Source organism: Bos indicus x Bos taurus, chromosome 14 (genome assembly GCF_003369695.1).
Source record: "Bos indicus x Bos taurus breed Angus x Brahman F1 hybrid chromosome 14, Bos_hybrid_MaternalHap_v2.0, whole genome shotgun sequence".
Classification (NCBI taxonomy): domain Eukaryota; kingdom Metazoa; phylum Chordata; class Mammalia; order Artiodactyla; family Bovidae; genus Bos; species Bos indicus x Bos taurus.
This window is the reverse complement of record NC_040089.1, coordinates 35,192,770-35,209,545: the sequence shown is the minus strand read 5'-3', so window position 1 is coordinate 35,209,545 and position 16,776 is coordinate 35,192,770. Positions and strand designations below refer to the sequence as shown.

General features: G+C 35.7%; 1 protein-coding gene across 10 annotated transcripts in view; it reads left to right on the top strand.

Moving 5' to 3' along the window:
• Positions 1–16,776, top strand: part of EYA1 (EYA transcriptional coactivator and phosphatase 1) — a 374,117-nt gene that overhangs the window by 249,214 nt on the left and 108,127 nt on the right. For all 10 annotated transcript variants that reach the window (XM_027561164.1, XM_027561161.1, XM_027561162.1 and 7 more), the window contains 2 exons: positions 2,403–2,485; positions 2,885–3,071. In XM_027561164.1, the coding sequence (XP_027416965.1) occupies positions 2,403–2,485; positions 2,885–3,071 (270 nt within the window). The remainder of the gene's footprint in view (positions 1–2,402; positions 2,486–2,884; positions 3,072–16,776) is intronic.

Here is a 16,776-nt window from a genome sequence, read left to right as displayed (position 1 = left end):
TTTACTGGAATAAACAGTAATGGTTCTGAACATTTGTGTGTTACTATGGCTTGTTCGTTATATTTTCCAAAACTTCATTTGATCTGTTTAAGAAGCCTATGAAATAGAGTTTTTGCAGCTAGGGAAATTATATCTTAGAGCAGTTAGGTGATTTGTCCAGAGTCCAAACAGCTCATAAGTAATGAGCTGGAAACTCTACGGTTTTCTGACTCTTTGGCCAATACTTAAATGTTCAGTAAGCAAGTACATAATTAATGTATATTAACTAGCACGTCATACCTGAAGGCATCTGTGAATAGGTGGTTCACACTGAAGACATCCTCCTTAAACCACCAACACATTTACTGCCTAGACTGCTCATTTGCTGCAAGTTTTATTTTTAAAAATGGTTTTTCTATTTACAAAAGTAACACAGGTTCTGAGTAGAAAATTTTAAAATGATCATTGGCTCCACAAATATTCTGTGACCATAGATTGCACCCCTCCATAGACTTTTGTGCTTTTCAGAAATACTCTATGCTGTTCAAATGTTGCAAATGAGATCACAAAGAACATCTTCATTGCTTAAGTTTTTGTTTTAAAAAATTAGTATGCAACTATTTCCCATGTTGTTAAATGTCATTATGATACTATTTCAACAGCTTCATGATATTCCATTTTCTGAATAATGTCTATTAAGGACTCGGGGTTACTTTCTGTGTTTGGTTATTAGAAACAACACTGAAGAACATCTTTGCTAACTACCTTGTAGTATAGATGATATTTTTTTTTTTTTAAGAGTAAAAGCCTAGCAATATAATTACTGGGTTAAAACGGTATATAAAATTCTTGACTATGACCAAGTAGCCCAGTAGCTTGTCTTATTTAATTTGTTTTGTGTTCAAATGCCATTTTTTTATACATTTGCTAATCCCTGGCCTTTTAAAAATCTTCACTAAAATGATAGTCAAAAATAGTATATTATTAAAGATACATGCCACCCCTATGTTCATAGCAGCAGTATTCACAATATTCAAGACATGGAAACAACCTAAGTGTCCATTGACATGAATGGATAAAGAAGATGGGCTGTGTGTGTGTGTGTGTATACATACATACATACATATATATGTATATATAGAGAGATGGTGATGGACAGGGAAACCTGGCATGCTACAGTCCATGTGGTCACAAAGAGTTGGATACAACTGAGCAACTGAACTGAATATACACACACACACATATACACACATACATAATGGAATACTACTTAACCATAAAATAGAGTGAAATAATGCCATTTGCAGCAACATGGACAGACCTAGAGATTATACTAAGGGATGTAAGAAAGAGAAAGACAATCATATGATTTATATGTGGAATCTAAAATATGATGCAAATGAACCTACTTGCGAAACAGGAACAGACTCACAGACGTGGAGCAGACTTGCGGTTGCCAAGGGGAATGTAGGGTGAGCGAGCTATCGATTGAGAGTTTGGGATTAGCACATGGAAACTGTTTATATAGAATGAGTGAATAAGGTCCGACTGTATAGCACAGGGAACTATATTCAATATCCTGAGATAAACCATAATAGAAAAGAATATAAAGAAGAAGGTATGTATATATATAAAACTGAGTCACTTTGCTGTGCAGCAAAAATTAACCCAACATTGTAAATCAATTATACTTCAAAAAAAAAAAAAAAAACAGTATATTGTTGCTTTACATGATTAAACAAAAAGATGGTAAATCTGTTGAAGGAGAAAACTAAGATTTGCTTTTTGGTTTGAATCCTGCACAACTCTGCTGTTTGTTTTTTAGCACAGAGACATTCGACAAATAGAGTATTACCTACACAGCACATGTTCCTCTCTGATCTTTGTTTTATCAGATACTCTTAAGTGTTTCCATTTACTCTTCTGTGAAATAAAATAATCAGCTTTTTCCATGGGCCATTCAGATAACAAGTACCAGTTGGAAAGCATCTTGAACTTTTGGAAGTAGCATCATAGTTTTTGAGCTAGCAGGAATTTTAAAGATCATCTAATCTGATCCCACTACTTTACAATAATCATATTTAATGTAAAGATGTGAAAATTCTGTGCATTTTACAAATTGAAATGGAAAGCTAAGTATCTAATATTTTTACACAAATACATAATTTCATCCATAGTTTGAGTTCCTCATGTCCTTAGAAATTTAAACCTCTTTACTTATGAACTCTCAGTTGTATAGTGATACTAAAAGTGTCAGCCGTTTTATGAAACCAGAATTTTAGCTATGGCAATTTATTCTGGTTTCAAGATAAACCAAATGCATTTCTATGAACCCCAGCTCTGCTTTATCTAAATAATAATTTTCTGTAGACACATTACTCCACATGGCTTAGTCACCCATGTTTCTTTTCATTTTGTTTTAGGTAGCAGTTTTACAACATCATCAGGATTATATACAGGAAATAATTCACTCACAAATTCCTCTGGATTTAACAGCTCACAGCAGGTAATTTTAAAAGCCAGGTTGACTTCTGAAATTAAAAAAAAAGTGCAGTAGCTGATTTTCTTATATGAAGAAAATCAAGAGCTTTCTTAAGCTTTCTGATAGATTTTTTTGCTCTTGAAAAAATGTCTTTAGCAGTCCTATATGGTGAGTCATTTGGTTTTCAGATTGGTTAAACTTTACCTAATAATGCAACCTGAAATAGAAGAAATATGAAGAGGGAATCCAATCTTACCTAAAATTGGTTTGCATGTCTGCGCATTTCAGTCAGTGTGTGCTTGTGTGTTGCTTTGTGAATTCAGAGAAGACAGAGATGCAAACGTATTTACGGTTATACTCTGAAATGTAAGAAAGCAGCAGCTGTGTTCTGACTGGTTGTTCTTGTGTGGTTTAATTTGGTAGGACTATCCATCTTATCCCAGTTTCGGCCAGGGTCAGTATGCACAGTATTATAACAGCTCACCGTATCCAGCACATTACATGACGAGTAGCAACAGCAGCCCAACAACGCCGTCCACAAATGCCACTTACCAGCTTCAGGAGCCACCATCCGGCATTACCAGCCAAGCAGTTACAGATCCCGCAGCAGGTAATGACTTGCCTTGATTAGTTCTGCAGGCTGTATTTCTGATGGTTTAAATGCATTTTTCTACAATCATATATTCATGACAATGGTTGCACACTTTTGGCAAGTTTTAGCAAGGCCTTTAGTCAAGCAGCATGATTGTGACATTAATTTTATTTTTACTTATTTACTTAAAAGCTTTCATATGAAGTTATAAACTTGAAACTTACATGAAATAAGATGAGATATGATCTCATGTAAAAATACATGAGATTTTATTTAGTTGTACATGTACTCCATTTTCAGGGTATATATGTAGCTTTTTGGATGTATAATTATAAACATTTAGCTAGGATGCTTAACTGTAACTTTAACTAAAGTGTTGACATATGAATATAAATGACATCATCTTGAATTTAATGTTTATCATCATGAACTAGTTAATGTTTTTCAAAAAATCAAATAGCCTCTAAGGATCAATCATGGAAGATAGTGATTCTTTTGGCCTACCCTTTCCCACTCATGACCTACTGTGGATTTTATAACAATGTTTCTGAGAGTGGGCATTTTTTGTACTTCACAATATTTGGTTGTTGTTGTTCAACCACTAAGTCATGTCCCACTCTTTGCAACCCCATGGACTGCCGCATGCCAGGCTTCCCTGTCCTTCACTATCTCCCAGAGTTTGCTCAAACTCATGTCCATTGAGTCAGTGATGCCATTCAACCATCTCATCCTGTGTTATCCCCTTCTCCTGCCCCCAATCTTTCCCAGCATCAAAGTCTTTTTCCAATGAGTTGGCTCTTTGCTTCAGGTGCCCAAAATACTGGAACTTCAGCATCAGTCCTTCCAATCAACATTCAGGGTTGATTTCCTTTAGGATTGACTGGTTTGATCTCCTTGCAGTCCAAGGGAGTCTCAAGAGTCTTCTCCAGTACCACAGTTTATTTTTTTTAATTTATTTTAATTGGAGTATTACAGTATTGTAGTGGGTTTTGCCATACATTGACATGAATCAGCCATGGGTGTACATGTGTTCCCCATCCTGAACCCCCTCCCACGTCCCTGCCCATCCCATCCCTTAGGGTCATCCCAGTGCACCAGCCCTGAGCACCTTGTCTCATACATCAAACCTGGACTGGTGATCTGTTTCACATATGATAATATACATGTTTCAATGCTATTCTCTCAAATCATCCCACCCTCGCCTTCTCCCACAGAGTCCAAAAGACTGTTCTATACATCTGTGTCTCTTTTGTTGTCTCGCATATAGGGTCATCGTTACCATCTTTCTAAATTCCATATATATGCTTTAGTATACTGTATTGGTGTTTTTCATTACTTCACTCTGTATAATAGGCTCCAGTTTCATCCACCTCATTAGAAATGATTCAGATGTATTCTTTTTAATGGCTAAGTAATATTCCACTGTGTATATGTACCACAGATTTCTTATCCATTTGTCTGCCAGTGGACATCTAGGTTGCTTCCATGTCCTGGCTATTATAAACAGTGCTGTGATGAACACTGGGGTACACGGGTCTCTTTCAATTCTGGTTTCCTCGGTGTGTATGCCCAGCAGTGAGATTGCTGGGTCATATGGCAGTTGTATTTCCAGTTTTTTAAGGAATACCCACACCGTTCTCCATAGTGGCTGTACTAGTTTGCATTCCCACCAACAGTGTAAGAGGGTTCCCTTTTCTCCACACCCTCTCCAGCATTTATTGTTTGTAGACTTTTGGATCGCAGCCATTCTGACTGGTGTGAGATGGTACCTCATTGTGGTTTTGATTTGTATTTCTCTGATAATGAGTGATGTTGAGCATCATTTCATGTGTTTTTTAGCCATCTGTATGTCTTCTTTGGAGAAATGTCTGTTTAGTTCTTTGGCCCATTTTTTGATTAGGTCATCTATTTTTCTGGAATTGAGCTATAGGAGCTGCTTGTATATTTTTGAGATTAATTCTGTATCAGTTGTTTCGTTTGCTATTATTTTCTCCCATTCTGAAGGCTGTCTTTTCACCTTGCTTATAGTTTCCTTCGTTGTGCAAAAGCTTCTAAGTTTAATTAGATCCTATTTGTTTATTTTTGCTTTTACTTCCATTACTCTGGGAGGTGAGTCATAGAGGATCCTGCTGTGATTTATATCAGAGGGTTTTGCCTGTTTTCCTCTAGGAGTTTTATAGTTTCTGGTCTTACGTTTATATCTTTAATCCATTTTGAGTTTATGTTTCTGTATGGTGTTACAAAGTGTTCTAGTTTCATTCTTTTACAAGTGGTTGACCAGTTTCCCCAGCACCACTTGTTAAGAGATTGTCTTTTTTGCATTGTATATTCTTGCCTCCTTTGTCGAAGATAAGGTGTCCATAGGTGCGTGGATATGTCTCTGGGCTCTCTATTTTAGCACCACAGTTTAAAAGCATCAATTTCTTTGGCACTCTACCTTCTTTATGGTCCACCTCTCACATCTGTACATGACTACTATAAAAACCATAACTTTGACTTGATGGACCTTTGAAAGCAAAGTGATGTTTCTGTTTTTTAATATGCTATCTAAGCTTGTCATAGCTTTTCTTAAGGAGCAAGTGTACATTTGATGGGCCCTTTTAAATGAAACTCTATCTCCAGAAGTCTGCCTACTGTGTCTTTAATACTTCTTCCCCTCCGTTAATTTTTTCTGGAACTCTTAATAGTGTATGCTTAATTTTCTGAATTGGCCTCCACCTGGGTTTCTTACATATCCTCTTGTACTTCTTGCATTCTTAACTTTTTAAAATGTCTGTCTGTCTGTGCCAGATCTTAGTTGCAGCACACCGGATCTTTTAGTTGTGCACGTGAGATCCAGTTCCCTGACCAGGAATCGAATCCAGGCTCCCTGCATTGGGAGTGCAGCGTCTTAACCACTCTACCACCACTGAAGTCCTGCATTCTTAACTTTTTACAAATATAATCTTTCCTTTCATAGATTAGAAGTGAACTATTATCCTTAAAGAAGCCGTGAGTTTTTTCCCTTTGCCTTTTACTCCTAAAGCCAGAGCCCAGTCAGTCATATTAAAATGGTCTTTCATTGTAACTCACTTCTATGACGTGATCAGAGTGTTAATTCTCAGTGGTTATCCCAAATCATGGGGAGAAAAAACTTTTATGTGATAGATGCTGATTTAAATTTTGACTGTAGGTTTACCTTGTAAATCTTAGCAAATGATCCTCCTTAAAACTCCTTTAAGTGTTTAATCATTCTACTTTTTCTCTTAAATGGGTGTAGACACTGTTTTGTTCAAGAAATCAGTTAAATCATTCTGGAAGTTAAATCATTCTTAATCTTGTATTCCAGCTAACTATAAATACAGTTTCTGCTGCATATCTCAACTCTAGACATGTTTATCTTGATTATCATATTCCAGTTACCTTTATTTAAGAAAAAAATGAGCTTTTATTTTATGACATGGCTTATATGTGGAAACTTAAGAAAAAAATCCAGATGAACTTATTTCCAGATCAGAAAGAGACTCACAGACATAGAAAAGAAACTTATGGTTACCAGAGGGTGAAGTGGAGGTTGGAGAAGTAAGAAATTAGGAGGCTGGGATTAACACTACTGTATATATAGTAGATAAGTAATAAGGACCTATTTATTGCAAAGCACAGAAAACTATACTCAATATTTTGTAATAAGTTATAAGGGAAGAAAATCTGAAGAAGAATATATAATATAAAAGACATATATAAATAAGATGGAATCACTGTGCTAAATATATAGATATATGTGTGTGTGTGTATATATTACTACTGAATCACTGTGCTGTACACCTGCAACTAACATTGTATTGTCAATGGACTATACTTCAGTTTTAAAAAGTAGCTTGATATAATATTCACTCAGTTCACATATATAAAAACAGTATTCATAGAACCTCATATATGTATTTTTCTGCATTTTAATTAGACTTCACATCTATATAACCACACTTAAGTAAACTTTGTTATAAAAGGAATTGAATGTCTGGTAGAAGTTACTGTAGAACTTTGCTGTCTCTCCTTGTCACATTGACTTCATGTAGGTATCAAGAGGAGAGATAATGGTTTGTTGAAATTTAGAGATAACTTGTGTTTTTACATGTATCTTCTGGGTCATGAAAGGTTCTTGAGGACCAAAAGGAACTTTGAAATGAGGACAGATATGTGAATGTGAAACAGAAAAACTCTTTAGGGTCTGTGGAATAAGATACTGAGAAAAGGAGACAGCTGAATAATTTTACTTAATTAATGACATTTTGGTTGTGAAGAGCACAGTATAAAACAAACTGAAGACTTAATCATGTTTCTTAAATTAAGTTTGATTAGAGCTTTATAAAAAGGCCATTTGGACATATCATAAAACTTTATGTCTGAAACTTGACATTGTTCTAAGTGAATTTTGTTTATAAAAGGGATGCCATGTGAAAGAGAGGGGATTAGTGGGCAGCAAGCCACACCAGATGGGAAAAAGTGTGAAATTATAATTTTTGAAAAGTATATATAATTTTATTTTAAGATTAAATGATTTATTTTAGGTTTTATTTGAATGTATGCTTAGTGTTCTAGGTACTTATTTCAATTTCAATATCTTTATTGCTATAGAATAGGAATGAATTGAAGTGGAGAAAAAATAATATTTTTCAGATTTTTTTAATATTCAGCAGTTCCCACTAAAAATGTGTGTGTAGTGGATCAACCTTTTGTGTTACATAATGAGTTCAGTGAGTTTACACATTGAAAAAGAAATGTGGATTACTTTAAAAATTCAAGGAAATTTTCATCTTTTTTTTAAACATTTGTAGTAAGACTGTGGATTCAGCCTAAGTTGTTTGGCATTCACTTTACTTTCTTACTAGTCATATAGAACATTATGGATGACAAGAGAGTGTTGATGATAAAGTCTGTAAAAATCATTAAGCTAAAGAATTATAAGAATGATTTATTACATATACCGTAACATTTTTGTTTTGAGATTGAAACAGTAGTTAAAATAACATGTTTATTTTTGTTGAAATTATTTCAAGTGTTTTTTTTCCTATTAATAGTCTATTTGGTTTAAAGTCAGTATTTTGCAATACTGGAAAGTTAAATTTTAGTCATTATCTCATGTATAACTAAGTTTCTGCCTTTCAGTTTCATGGAATTACACAGAACAGATGAATCCACAATCCATGAGTTCTTCCATGATATCCGTTCTTTATTGTTCATATAATTGTTGTATCATAATGGACAAATAAGATGACCTTGTAAGGGCTTTTTTCAATATGAATAGGTAAGGACTCATTTTTTCAATTGAGGAGTTTATATTTTTATTGTTTTTTTGGCTATGCCTCATGACTTATGGGATCTTAGTTCCCTGATCGTGGATTGAAACTGTAAATGGAAGCATGGAGTCCTAACCGACAGCCAGGGAATTCGCAGGACTCATTTATTTTTAATTCTACATTTTAAAATTTATATGCACGATAGTCATCTTTCAAGTCTATGATATTATGCAGTATTTGTTACAAATATGTACTTCCTTATGAATCTTAAGCTCATAAGTTATTTTAATATGTTTGTAGTTAAATATTGAAAGCTGTATCCTCCTTTAAGTAGACATGTGTCATACATTAAAAATAACATAATTTGAATGTGAAAGCATAATTTCAAGTTTTAAAAACTAAAACCAGTGCCTTTGCATTCATTTTAAAAAGAGGAATTTGTTAGTCATGCATTGACACTCTTAAAAAATTGTATATCATTTGGAGATAGGTAAGAATCCATATACCTTGAGAAGTATAGTGAAATTGATCATTCAACACAATTTTAATTAACTTACTGAATTCATAAAAATTGTGCCTACTCTTCAACTAGCAATGCCAGCCTCCCCACTCCCAACTGAAGGATATCTTGGTTGCTTCCAGTTTTGGCAATTATAAATAAAACTACTGTAAGCATTCATGTAGGTTTTTATATGGACATAAGTTTTCAACTCGTCTCGGAAAATTCCTGAGTCTGATGGCTAGATTGTATGGTAAGAGTATGTTTAGTTTTATAAGAAGCTGCCAAAAGGTCTTTCAAAGTGGCTGTACCATTTTGCATTTCTACCGGCACGAATGAGAGTTCTTTTCGCTCCACATCTTTACTAGCATTTGGTTTGTCAGCCTTCAGCTTTGGGCCGTTCTAATAGGTGTGTTCTGCTGTCTAATTGTTTTAATTTGCACTTTCCTAATGAAATATGATGTTGAGTATATCTTTTCGTATAATCATTTGCCTTCTGTGTATCTTCTTTGATGAGGTATCTGTTCAGATCTTTTGCCCACTTTTTAATCAGGTCGTTTTGTTGTTGAGTTTTAAAAGTTATTTGTATATTTCAGATATGTCCTTTATCACATGTACTTTTGCAAATACTTTCTCCTGGTCTATATATTGTCTTTTTATTCTTAGCATTATCTTTTGCAGAGCAGAGGTTTTTAATTTGAATGAACTTTTGTTTTTTTTCCTCTCATGGAACATCATTTGGTTTAGTACCTGAAGACTCATTGCCAAACTCTAGGTTTTCTCTTATGTTATGATCTATAAAGTTTGTGGGCATGGAGTTGTTCAGAATATTCTTTTATTATCCTTTTAATGTCCATAGAGTTGCTAGTGATGGACCCCTCTTTTATTTCTGGTATTAGAAATTTGTGTCTTCTCTCTTTTTTGTCTTGGTTGACCCAACTAGAAATTTATTAATTTTTTGGTTTTTTCAAAGGGCCAACTTTTCAGTTCAGTTCAGTTGCTCAGGTGTGTCCGATTCTTTGCAACCCCATGGACTGCAGCATGCCAGGCTTCCCTGTCCATCACCAATTCCTGGAGCTTGCTCAACTCATGTCCATCAAACCGGTGATGCCATCCAACCATCTCATCCTCTGTCATCCCCTTCTCCTCCTCTCGCCAGCTTTTAGTTTTATTGATTTTTCTCTATTGTTTTCCTATTTTCAGTTTTACTGACTTTTAGGGTTTTTAGGATTTCTTCTGCTTTTGATTTAATTTGCCCCTCTTTTTCTACTTTTCTAAGGCTTGAAGGTTAGATAATTGATTTTAAATATTTCTTCTTTCCTAACATACACATTTAATACTGTGAAGTTCCCTTTAAATACTGCTTTTGTTGCATCCCACAATATTCGATAGGTTTTTTCTATTTTCATTTAGTTCAGAATATTTTTATTTTCACTATCATTGAAACCTTACCTTCTGAAGAGACATATATTTTATATACACTTTACTGGAGAAAAATCTTAGAAATTTGATAGTGCACAGTATATATCATTTATTACAGCCATCCAGTTATTCACATCTTCCCAATTAGATAGAGAATGTGTTTTGTTTCTGAGAGAAGGGTATTACATAATACATTGACATTCTATTATCTACTATAAGAAAATTTTGGTCAGAGTGAACTCTGCTCAAATATAATACTGTAAAATAACATCAAAATTAAATCCAATATTACTTTATTTTTTAAATCATGGCTTTCATTTTAAATACCTTTTAAAATGTTAAAAGAACATGTTTTTATTTTTAAAACTATTTTTCTTTGCAGAGTTAATGATTTTTCTTCTGTGTTTAAAAACATATAGAGTAAGAAAAAAGAAAAGGACTTTTTAGGATGTTTTCCTTTCATACTAACATCTAAGCTCTCATACTATCGTCTCTTAGCCACTGAAATGAAAAGAATATTTTCTTTCCTTGAACTGAACCCTGAAATCTTAAGTCATATTGTTACCAACATAACTGAATACATTTTTAAAAAAAATGAGATAAAGATAATTTAACCACTTTGAGAGTCATTCACGAAGAGACTTTTGAAATTGACTTTTCTAAAAAGAAAAGCCATTCTTTAAAAAATATTTTTATTATATGACTCATATATGTATAAATAAAATATGAGTACTCATTTGTAATCTAATTACTGTGCTATTAGTTAATTAAATTGGCTTGAAAACGTTATTCTTGTCCATAAAGTCTTAGAACATCTCACAATTATTATGACGGTGAGTATAATAATAATACATAGTAAAAGTATAATTACTGTGTTTAGAGCTTTACAACGTATTACTTGTAATCTTATAAACATACCCATGAAGTCAGTACTATTTGTTTCCATTTTACAGGTGAGGAAAATGGGCATGTAACTCTTGAATACTGAAGTTGATCAGGAATTTTGAAGCCACGTTCTTATGAAAGGGCTATTCACCTGTAACATTGTATTTTTAGGGTAGTACAAAGCAATCAGAGAGAGATAAAACCAAATGATAATCATTTTAGATCAAATGGAAATAAAAGCTAATTATGTATTTATGAATTTTAGCATGGATCACATAGAAAAGTTCCTTTTTCAAAGGATTTGTTCATTTGAATTTCTTACAAAAACCTTAATGTTGAAATCTACCTTTTCATGCTTTGACTGCATGCAGACAATTTACTGGTTAAGGTGATGTACAGGAATCTTGCCAATATTGAATTTCAAGTGACAGAGGAAAAATCAGTATAAGAGGGAATTCAATATGCATGGGAAACGATTTGTTCCCTCTGCTGCTTTGATCCTTGCCAAGACCTAGAAAGTAGAGCAAAGCTCATGAAAAACAGGGGGACATTCTTGTGCTAAGTGGCAGGAAAGCTCTGAACTCTAACAGGAGTTTGGTGAGATGGGATGAAAAACTAAACTGCCGGCCATCTTCCCAGTGAATGCAGGGAACACTATGAATGCCACATCTATATTACCTATATTTTGCTGCATGAACTGTTTTGCAAAACTTGAGGCCATATTTGCTCCTTTCCACAGATGCCTCCTAGACTTCATAAGTGTTTGCAGTTTGTTCAGCTCAAAAAGCAACTATTTCAACAAAATTTGAACTAGCATTTTGGAAACATTGTCAGCAAAACAAATATTTGTATCTAAAATAGCCAGGCTATTAAGATGTGAGAAAACAAAACAGATGTTTGGGGTTCCTGTGCTTGGTTGTCTTGATGGCATTTATTTGTCATCCACTACCCCCCTGCCCCCGACCCCAGGAATGTGTGGTGTTAACCTTATTGAGATTATAAAATTCACTTTAAAAAAAAAATCTTGCCAGGAATGTTGTCAGTGGCCATACCTTTGAATTTTAGACTTGTTTCTAGGAAGTGAAAAATCCATTGTTTTCACATTCACCCATGTGCCTCATGACTAGTTTGACTAATTTTTTCAGTTAGCTGGCATGAAATCAGGATGCCTTAGAGTCAGTTTTAGTACACTTGGATTCCAATATGTCATTCTTTCTTATATATATACATAATGGATAATTGGTATAAAAATAATAAAGATCAGAAAGCATATATTATTGAGCTAATTAGTTTACATATCTCCCAGGCATTTATCATGTCATCTTCTTTTGTAGCTAAGTGAGTCATTATTTCTGTAAAGTCTTAAGTATCCTTTGTGACTAACACAGATCAATATAATAAGTTCCTTTGTTTAAGTTGAAGGACATCAGCATTTACAGATTAAAAATTTTAATTTTATTTCTAGTTTTCTTTTTAATTGGAGGATAATTGCCTTGCAATGTTGTGTTGGTTTCTGCCATACATCACCATGAATCAGCCATAGGTATACATATGTCCCCTCCTTCTTGAACCTCCCTCCCACCTCCCAGCCCATCCCACCCCTCCAGGTTGTCACAGAGCACTGGGTTGAGCTCCCTGCATCATACACCAAATTCCCACTAGCTAGCTATTTTACATACGGTAACATACCTGTTTCAATGCTACTCTGAATCCTTTTCACCTTCTCATTCCCCCTGCTGTGTGTACAACTCTGTTCTCTATCTCTGCTTTTCTCTATTACTACCCTGCCAACAGGTTCATCAGTACCATTTTTCTAGATTCCATATATGTGTTAATATGCTATATTAGTGTTTCTCTTTTTTACTTACTTCACTCTGTATAACAAGCTCTAGGTTCATCCACCTCACTAGAACTGACTCAAATTCATTCTTTTTTATGGCTAATATTCCACTGTATATATGTACACAACTTCTTTATCCTTTCATATAGATTAAATTTTTAAATTGGAGATGGTTGAGGAAAGGACATAGAAAGTTGTATGTGTTTCCCTTCTCTCCACTTCATTTAATTGGGATTGTATGGCTTAATGGATGAGTTTGGGATTAACTTTTGAATAGAGGTGATATTAGAGAAGGCAATGGCACCCCACTCCAGTACTCTTGCCTGGAAAATCCCATGGACGGAGGAGCCTGGTAGGCTCCAGTCCATGGGGTCGCTAGGAGTCGGACACGACTGAGCGACTTCACTTTCACTTTTCACTTTCATGCATGGGAGAAGGAAATGGCAACCCACTCCAGTGTTCTTGCCTGGAGAATCCCAGGGACGGGGGAGCCTGGTGGGCTGCTGTCTCTGGGGTCGCACAAAGTCAGACATGACTGAAGCGACTTAGCAGTAGCAGCAGAGGTGATATTGATGATTAATGGCTATCAATTTTATTTCTAGCTTCATAGTCAAAATAAATTTAAGTTTAATGAATATGTTTAAAATGTATTGAATAATAATAAATGAGCATGGACAAAGTTACAAAGGTCCACAAGGGTTTACAGAAAAGAATAAAACCGCCTTCATCTTCCCTAGCCTTAGTTTCTTCCAGCAGAGCTTCTTGTTTCTATAAACGTAGACATAGCACGTACCCTGAGCACTTGTTTTTTCATATTCAAGTATGTATACTTTTCATTAGTTTTCTTTTTCCTTAAAGATATTCTGTACCCTACATTTTTCTTTTAGTAATATGCAGAGAAACATTTAATATATAGCTTTGTTGATTTTTATATTTCATATGCCAGTATAATGATGGCCCCAGGTGGCGCTAGTGGTAAAGAACCCACCTGCCAATGCCGGAGACACAAGAGACACAGGTTCGATCCTGGGTCAGGAAGATCCCCTGGAGGAGGGCATGGCAACCCACTCCAGTATTCTTGCCTGGAGAATCCCATGGACAGAGGAGTCTGGTGCACTACAGTCCATAGGGTCGCAGGGAGTCGGACATGACTGAAGTGACTTAAAACACACCCATAACGATGGCACGTGCATTTTGAGCACTTACCATGTACCAAGCGTCATTCCAGGCACTGTTCGTGTATGAATTTAGTTCATTTCCATCAGGCCCAGGGGAATAGGCAGTGTCATCATCACCCACATTTTACTGACAGGGAAGCTAAGGAGAGGTCAACTGAAGCACTGAATTTAACTTCTAGAAGTTTGGCTTCAAACTTGTGTCCTTAATCAGGAAAGCATGCTGCTTCTTGAAACCACTGAGTCTGAGATTTCAAGCAAGCAGAAAAATGCAAATGTAAACAGAATCATAAAAGGTAGTAGCTATATGGCGTTCATTTTCTTTAATCAGTCATAGCCTGTATGAGCATAATCACTCAACAAAAGCATCTATTAGAAGGTATTCAGTTTAAGTATATGTTCACCATTTGAATGAACTCTATTTGCTGGTAAAATAACACAGGTCTGTCTGAAATTATAGGGACAGTGGTATACAATATATCAAAGGTGATGTTGTACTATGTTTCCTGAATTATAATATCAGTTTGTAGGCTCTTAAATGATCCACAACCAGATGTACACTTTCTCTCTTACCTTCCACTTCCCTAAATCTGCTCTCTCTCCTACTCCCTGTTTATCCTGTTTAATAATTACTGCCATGGACCTGCTTAGGAAACAGTTTTCACAACATCCCTTAACCCTTTCCCTGTAAATGACTTCACTCTCTACCTTACCAACTCTTTTTGTTTTTTTTGGTCCACTCACAGGTCATGGTTGATGAGCACTAAGTATAGGGATGGTAATACTCTTGTCTCAAGGGAAGCTCTGCATTTTAAAGTGAATGGAAAAAAGAAGAGCAGGCAATCTTAATCCAGTACAATCACCTTCCAGCACATTTGAAAATATTTCTTTTGCCCCTTCAGAAACTCTATAAAATTAAAATTGCATTTTCTTTAGAGCCATTATTTAAAACAAATTTTTGTACTTTTCACTTTAACGTAACTGCCGATATCTGAGTACAGTTTTCTGATGTTTTATGTTGTGTGTGCGCAGTTTTCACCGGGACTGTTAATTAGACTTGATGGTCATGGTTTGGTTTGGCACTCATGGCTACTATGTGTCTGTGAGAAAATAGATTCTGAGTTTCAAACAACTGATGCAAAAATATTTAGAACATAGCTGATTTGAAAACTGACACACTCTTCAAAGTACAAATCCACTTAAGGAACTTTAGCCTGGAGCAGTTAAACCCTAGGGACAATTTTGGATTTTAAAGTTAGGAGTGACCTTATAGATTCTTTTGCCTAAGACATTCACTCTACTGATTATGAATAAGGAGTCCAGAAAGTTTAAGTTTTTCCAGAGTGGCGTGGCCTGCTATCAGCGGCATCTCTTGAATGCAAGTTGCAGTGGCAGCCTTGATAGATGTCGTGACATGGTACAGACTTCCCACAGTGCCCCGGGAAGCACTGCTGTCTCCAGAAGGTTGGGAAGGATGTCCTTTAATGAGTTCCCAAGGTGGGATCAGTCAGGGTCATGAGTCTTCAGGTTTAAAGCTATCGGGGTTCCTTTAAGTCTTTTGTGATCCTTTGATACAGTGATATTCACTGAGAATTGAATATCATGCACAGTGGTCCCTAATTACACCTGCCTGGGTACCACTCTCCCCCAACCCTCACCCCCCACAAGGCATATCTGTGAACTTCTCTTGGGCATCACACTTCTTGGAATATAATTGAGAGAAACTGGAGTGGTGACTTGGGATTCAGAATGCGGTTAACCTGGCTCGGAATACTGGTTCTGTTGTTTACTCTGGGCACGTCACTTAGTTCTGTAGTGTATCAGTTTTCTATGAAATGAGGATACTACCACTCTTGTGTGTGAGATGAATGAGAGAATAAAATTATGTGGTGGTTAACAAAGTGACTGCAGATCTAGGCCTTCAGATATTTGTTTTTTCAGTTATGCATTCAACAGATAGGTGTAACCACCCTACTGTGTGCTGGGGACATAGAGGTGGCAAGAAGGGCAAGGTCCCTGGCCTCAGGAGCCAATGAGTTCTCCCCTCTTGAAGAGGATAACTGGGGTGAGTTGTGTGTTGTGGTTGTTTCAGAGGTAAAGCCTCCAAAGTGTGAGCGTCTATGTCTTTCCCATAGAATGAGGGTTTAAGTCAGAGGTTGAAGCAAGTGAAAAGGATGACAGACGTTTCTCTGAGGTCATCCATAAAGCACTGGAGAGTGGATGGTGGCCTGACTCCAGGGATGATAAAATTCTCTTAACTTAGTTAATAAACCTTGACTGAGGATCTCATTTACCTGGGAGACCTCAATTAGTGATTCGTGAAAGAGAACCAATGGTCATGCAAGACAGAAATCAAAACAGTTCCCCTAAAGTTAAATAATACCTATTGGTCTCAGACTTGTGATTACTTCTATAAGACTTCTTATATATTACTTCTATAAGACTGCAAGGAGATCAGACCAGTCAATCCTAAAGGAACTCAGTCCTGAATATTCATTGGAATGACTGATGCTGAAGCTGAAGCCCTAATACTTTGGCCACCTAATGCAAAGAACTGACTCCTTAGAAAAGACCCTGATGCTGGGAAAGATTGAAGGCGGGAGGAAAAGGGGGCGGGCAGAGGGTG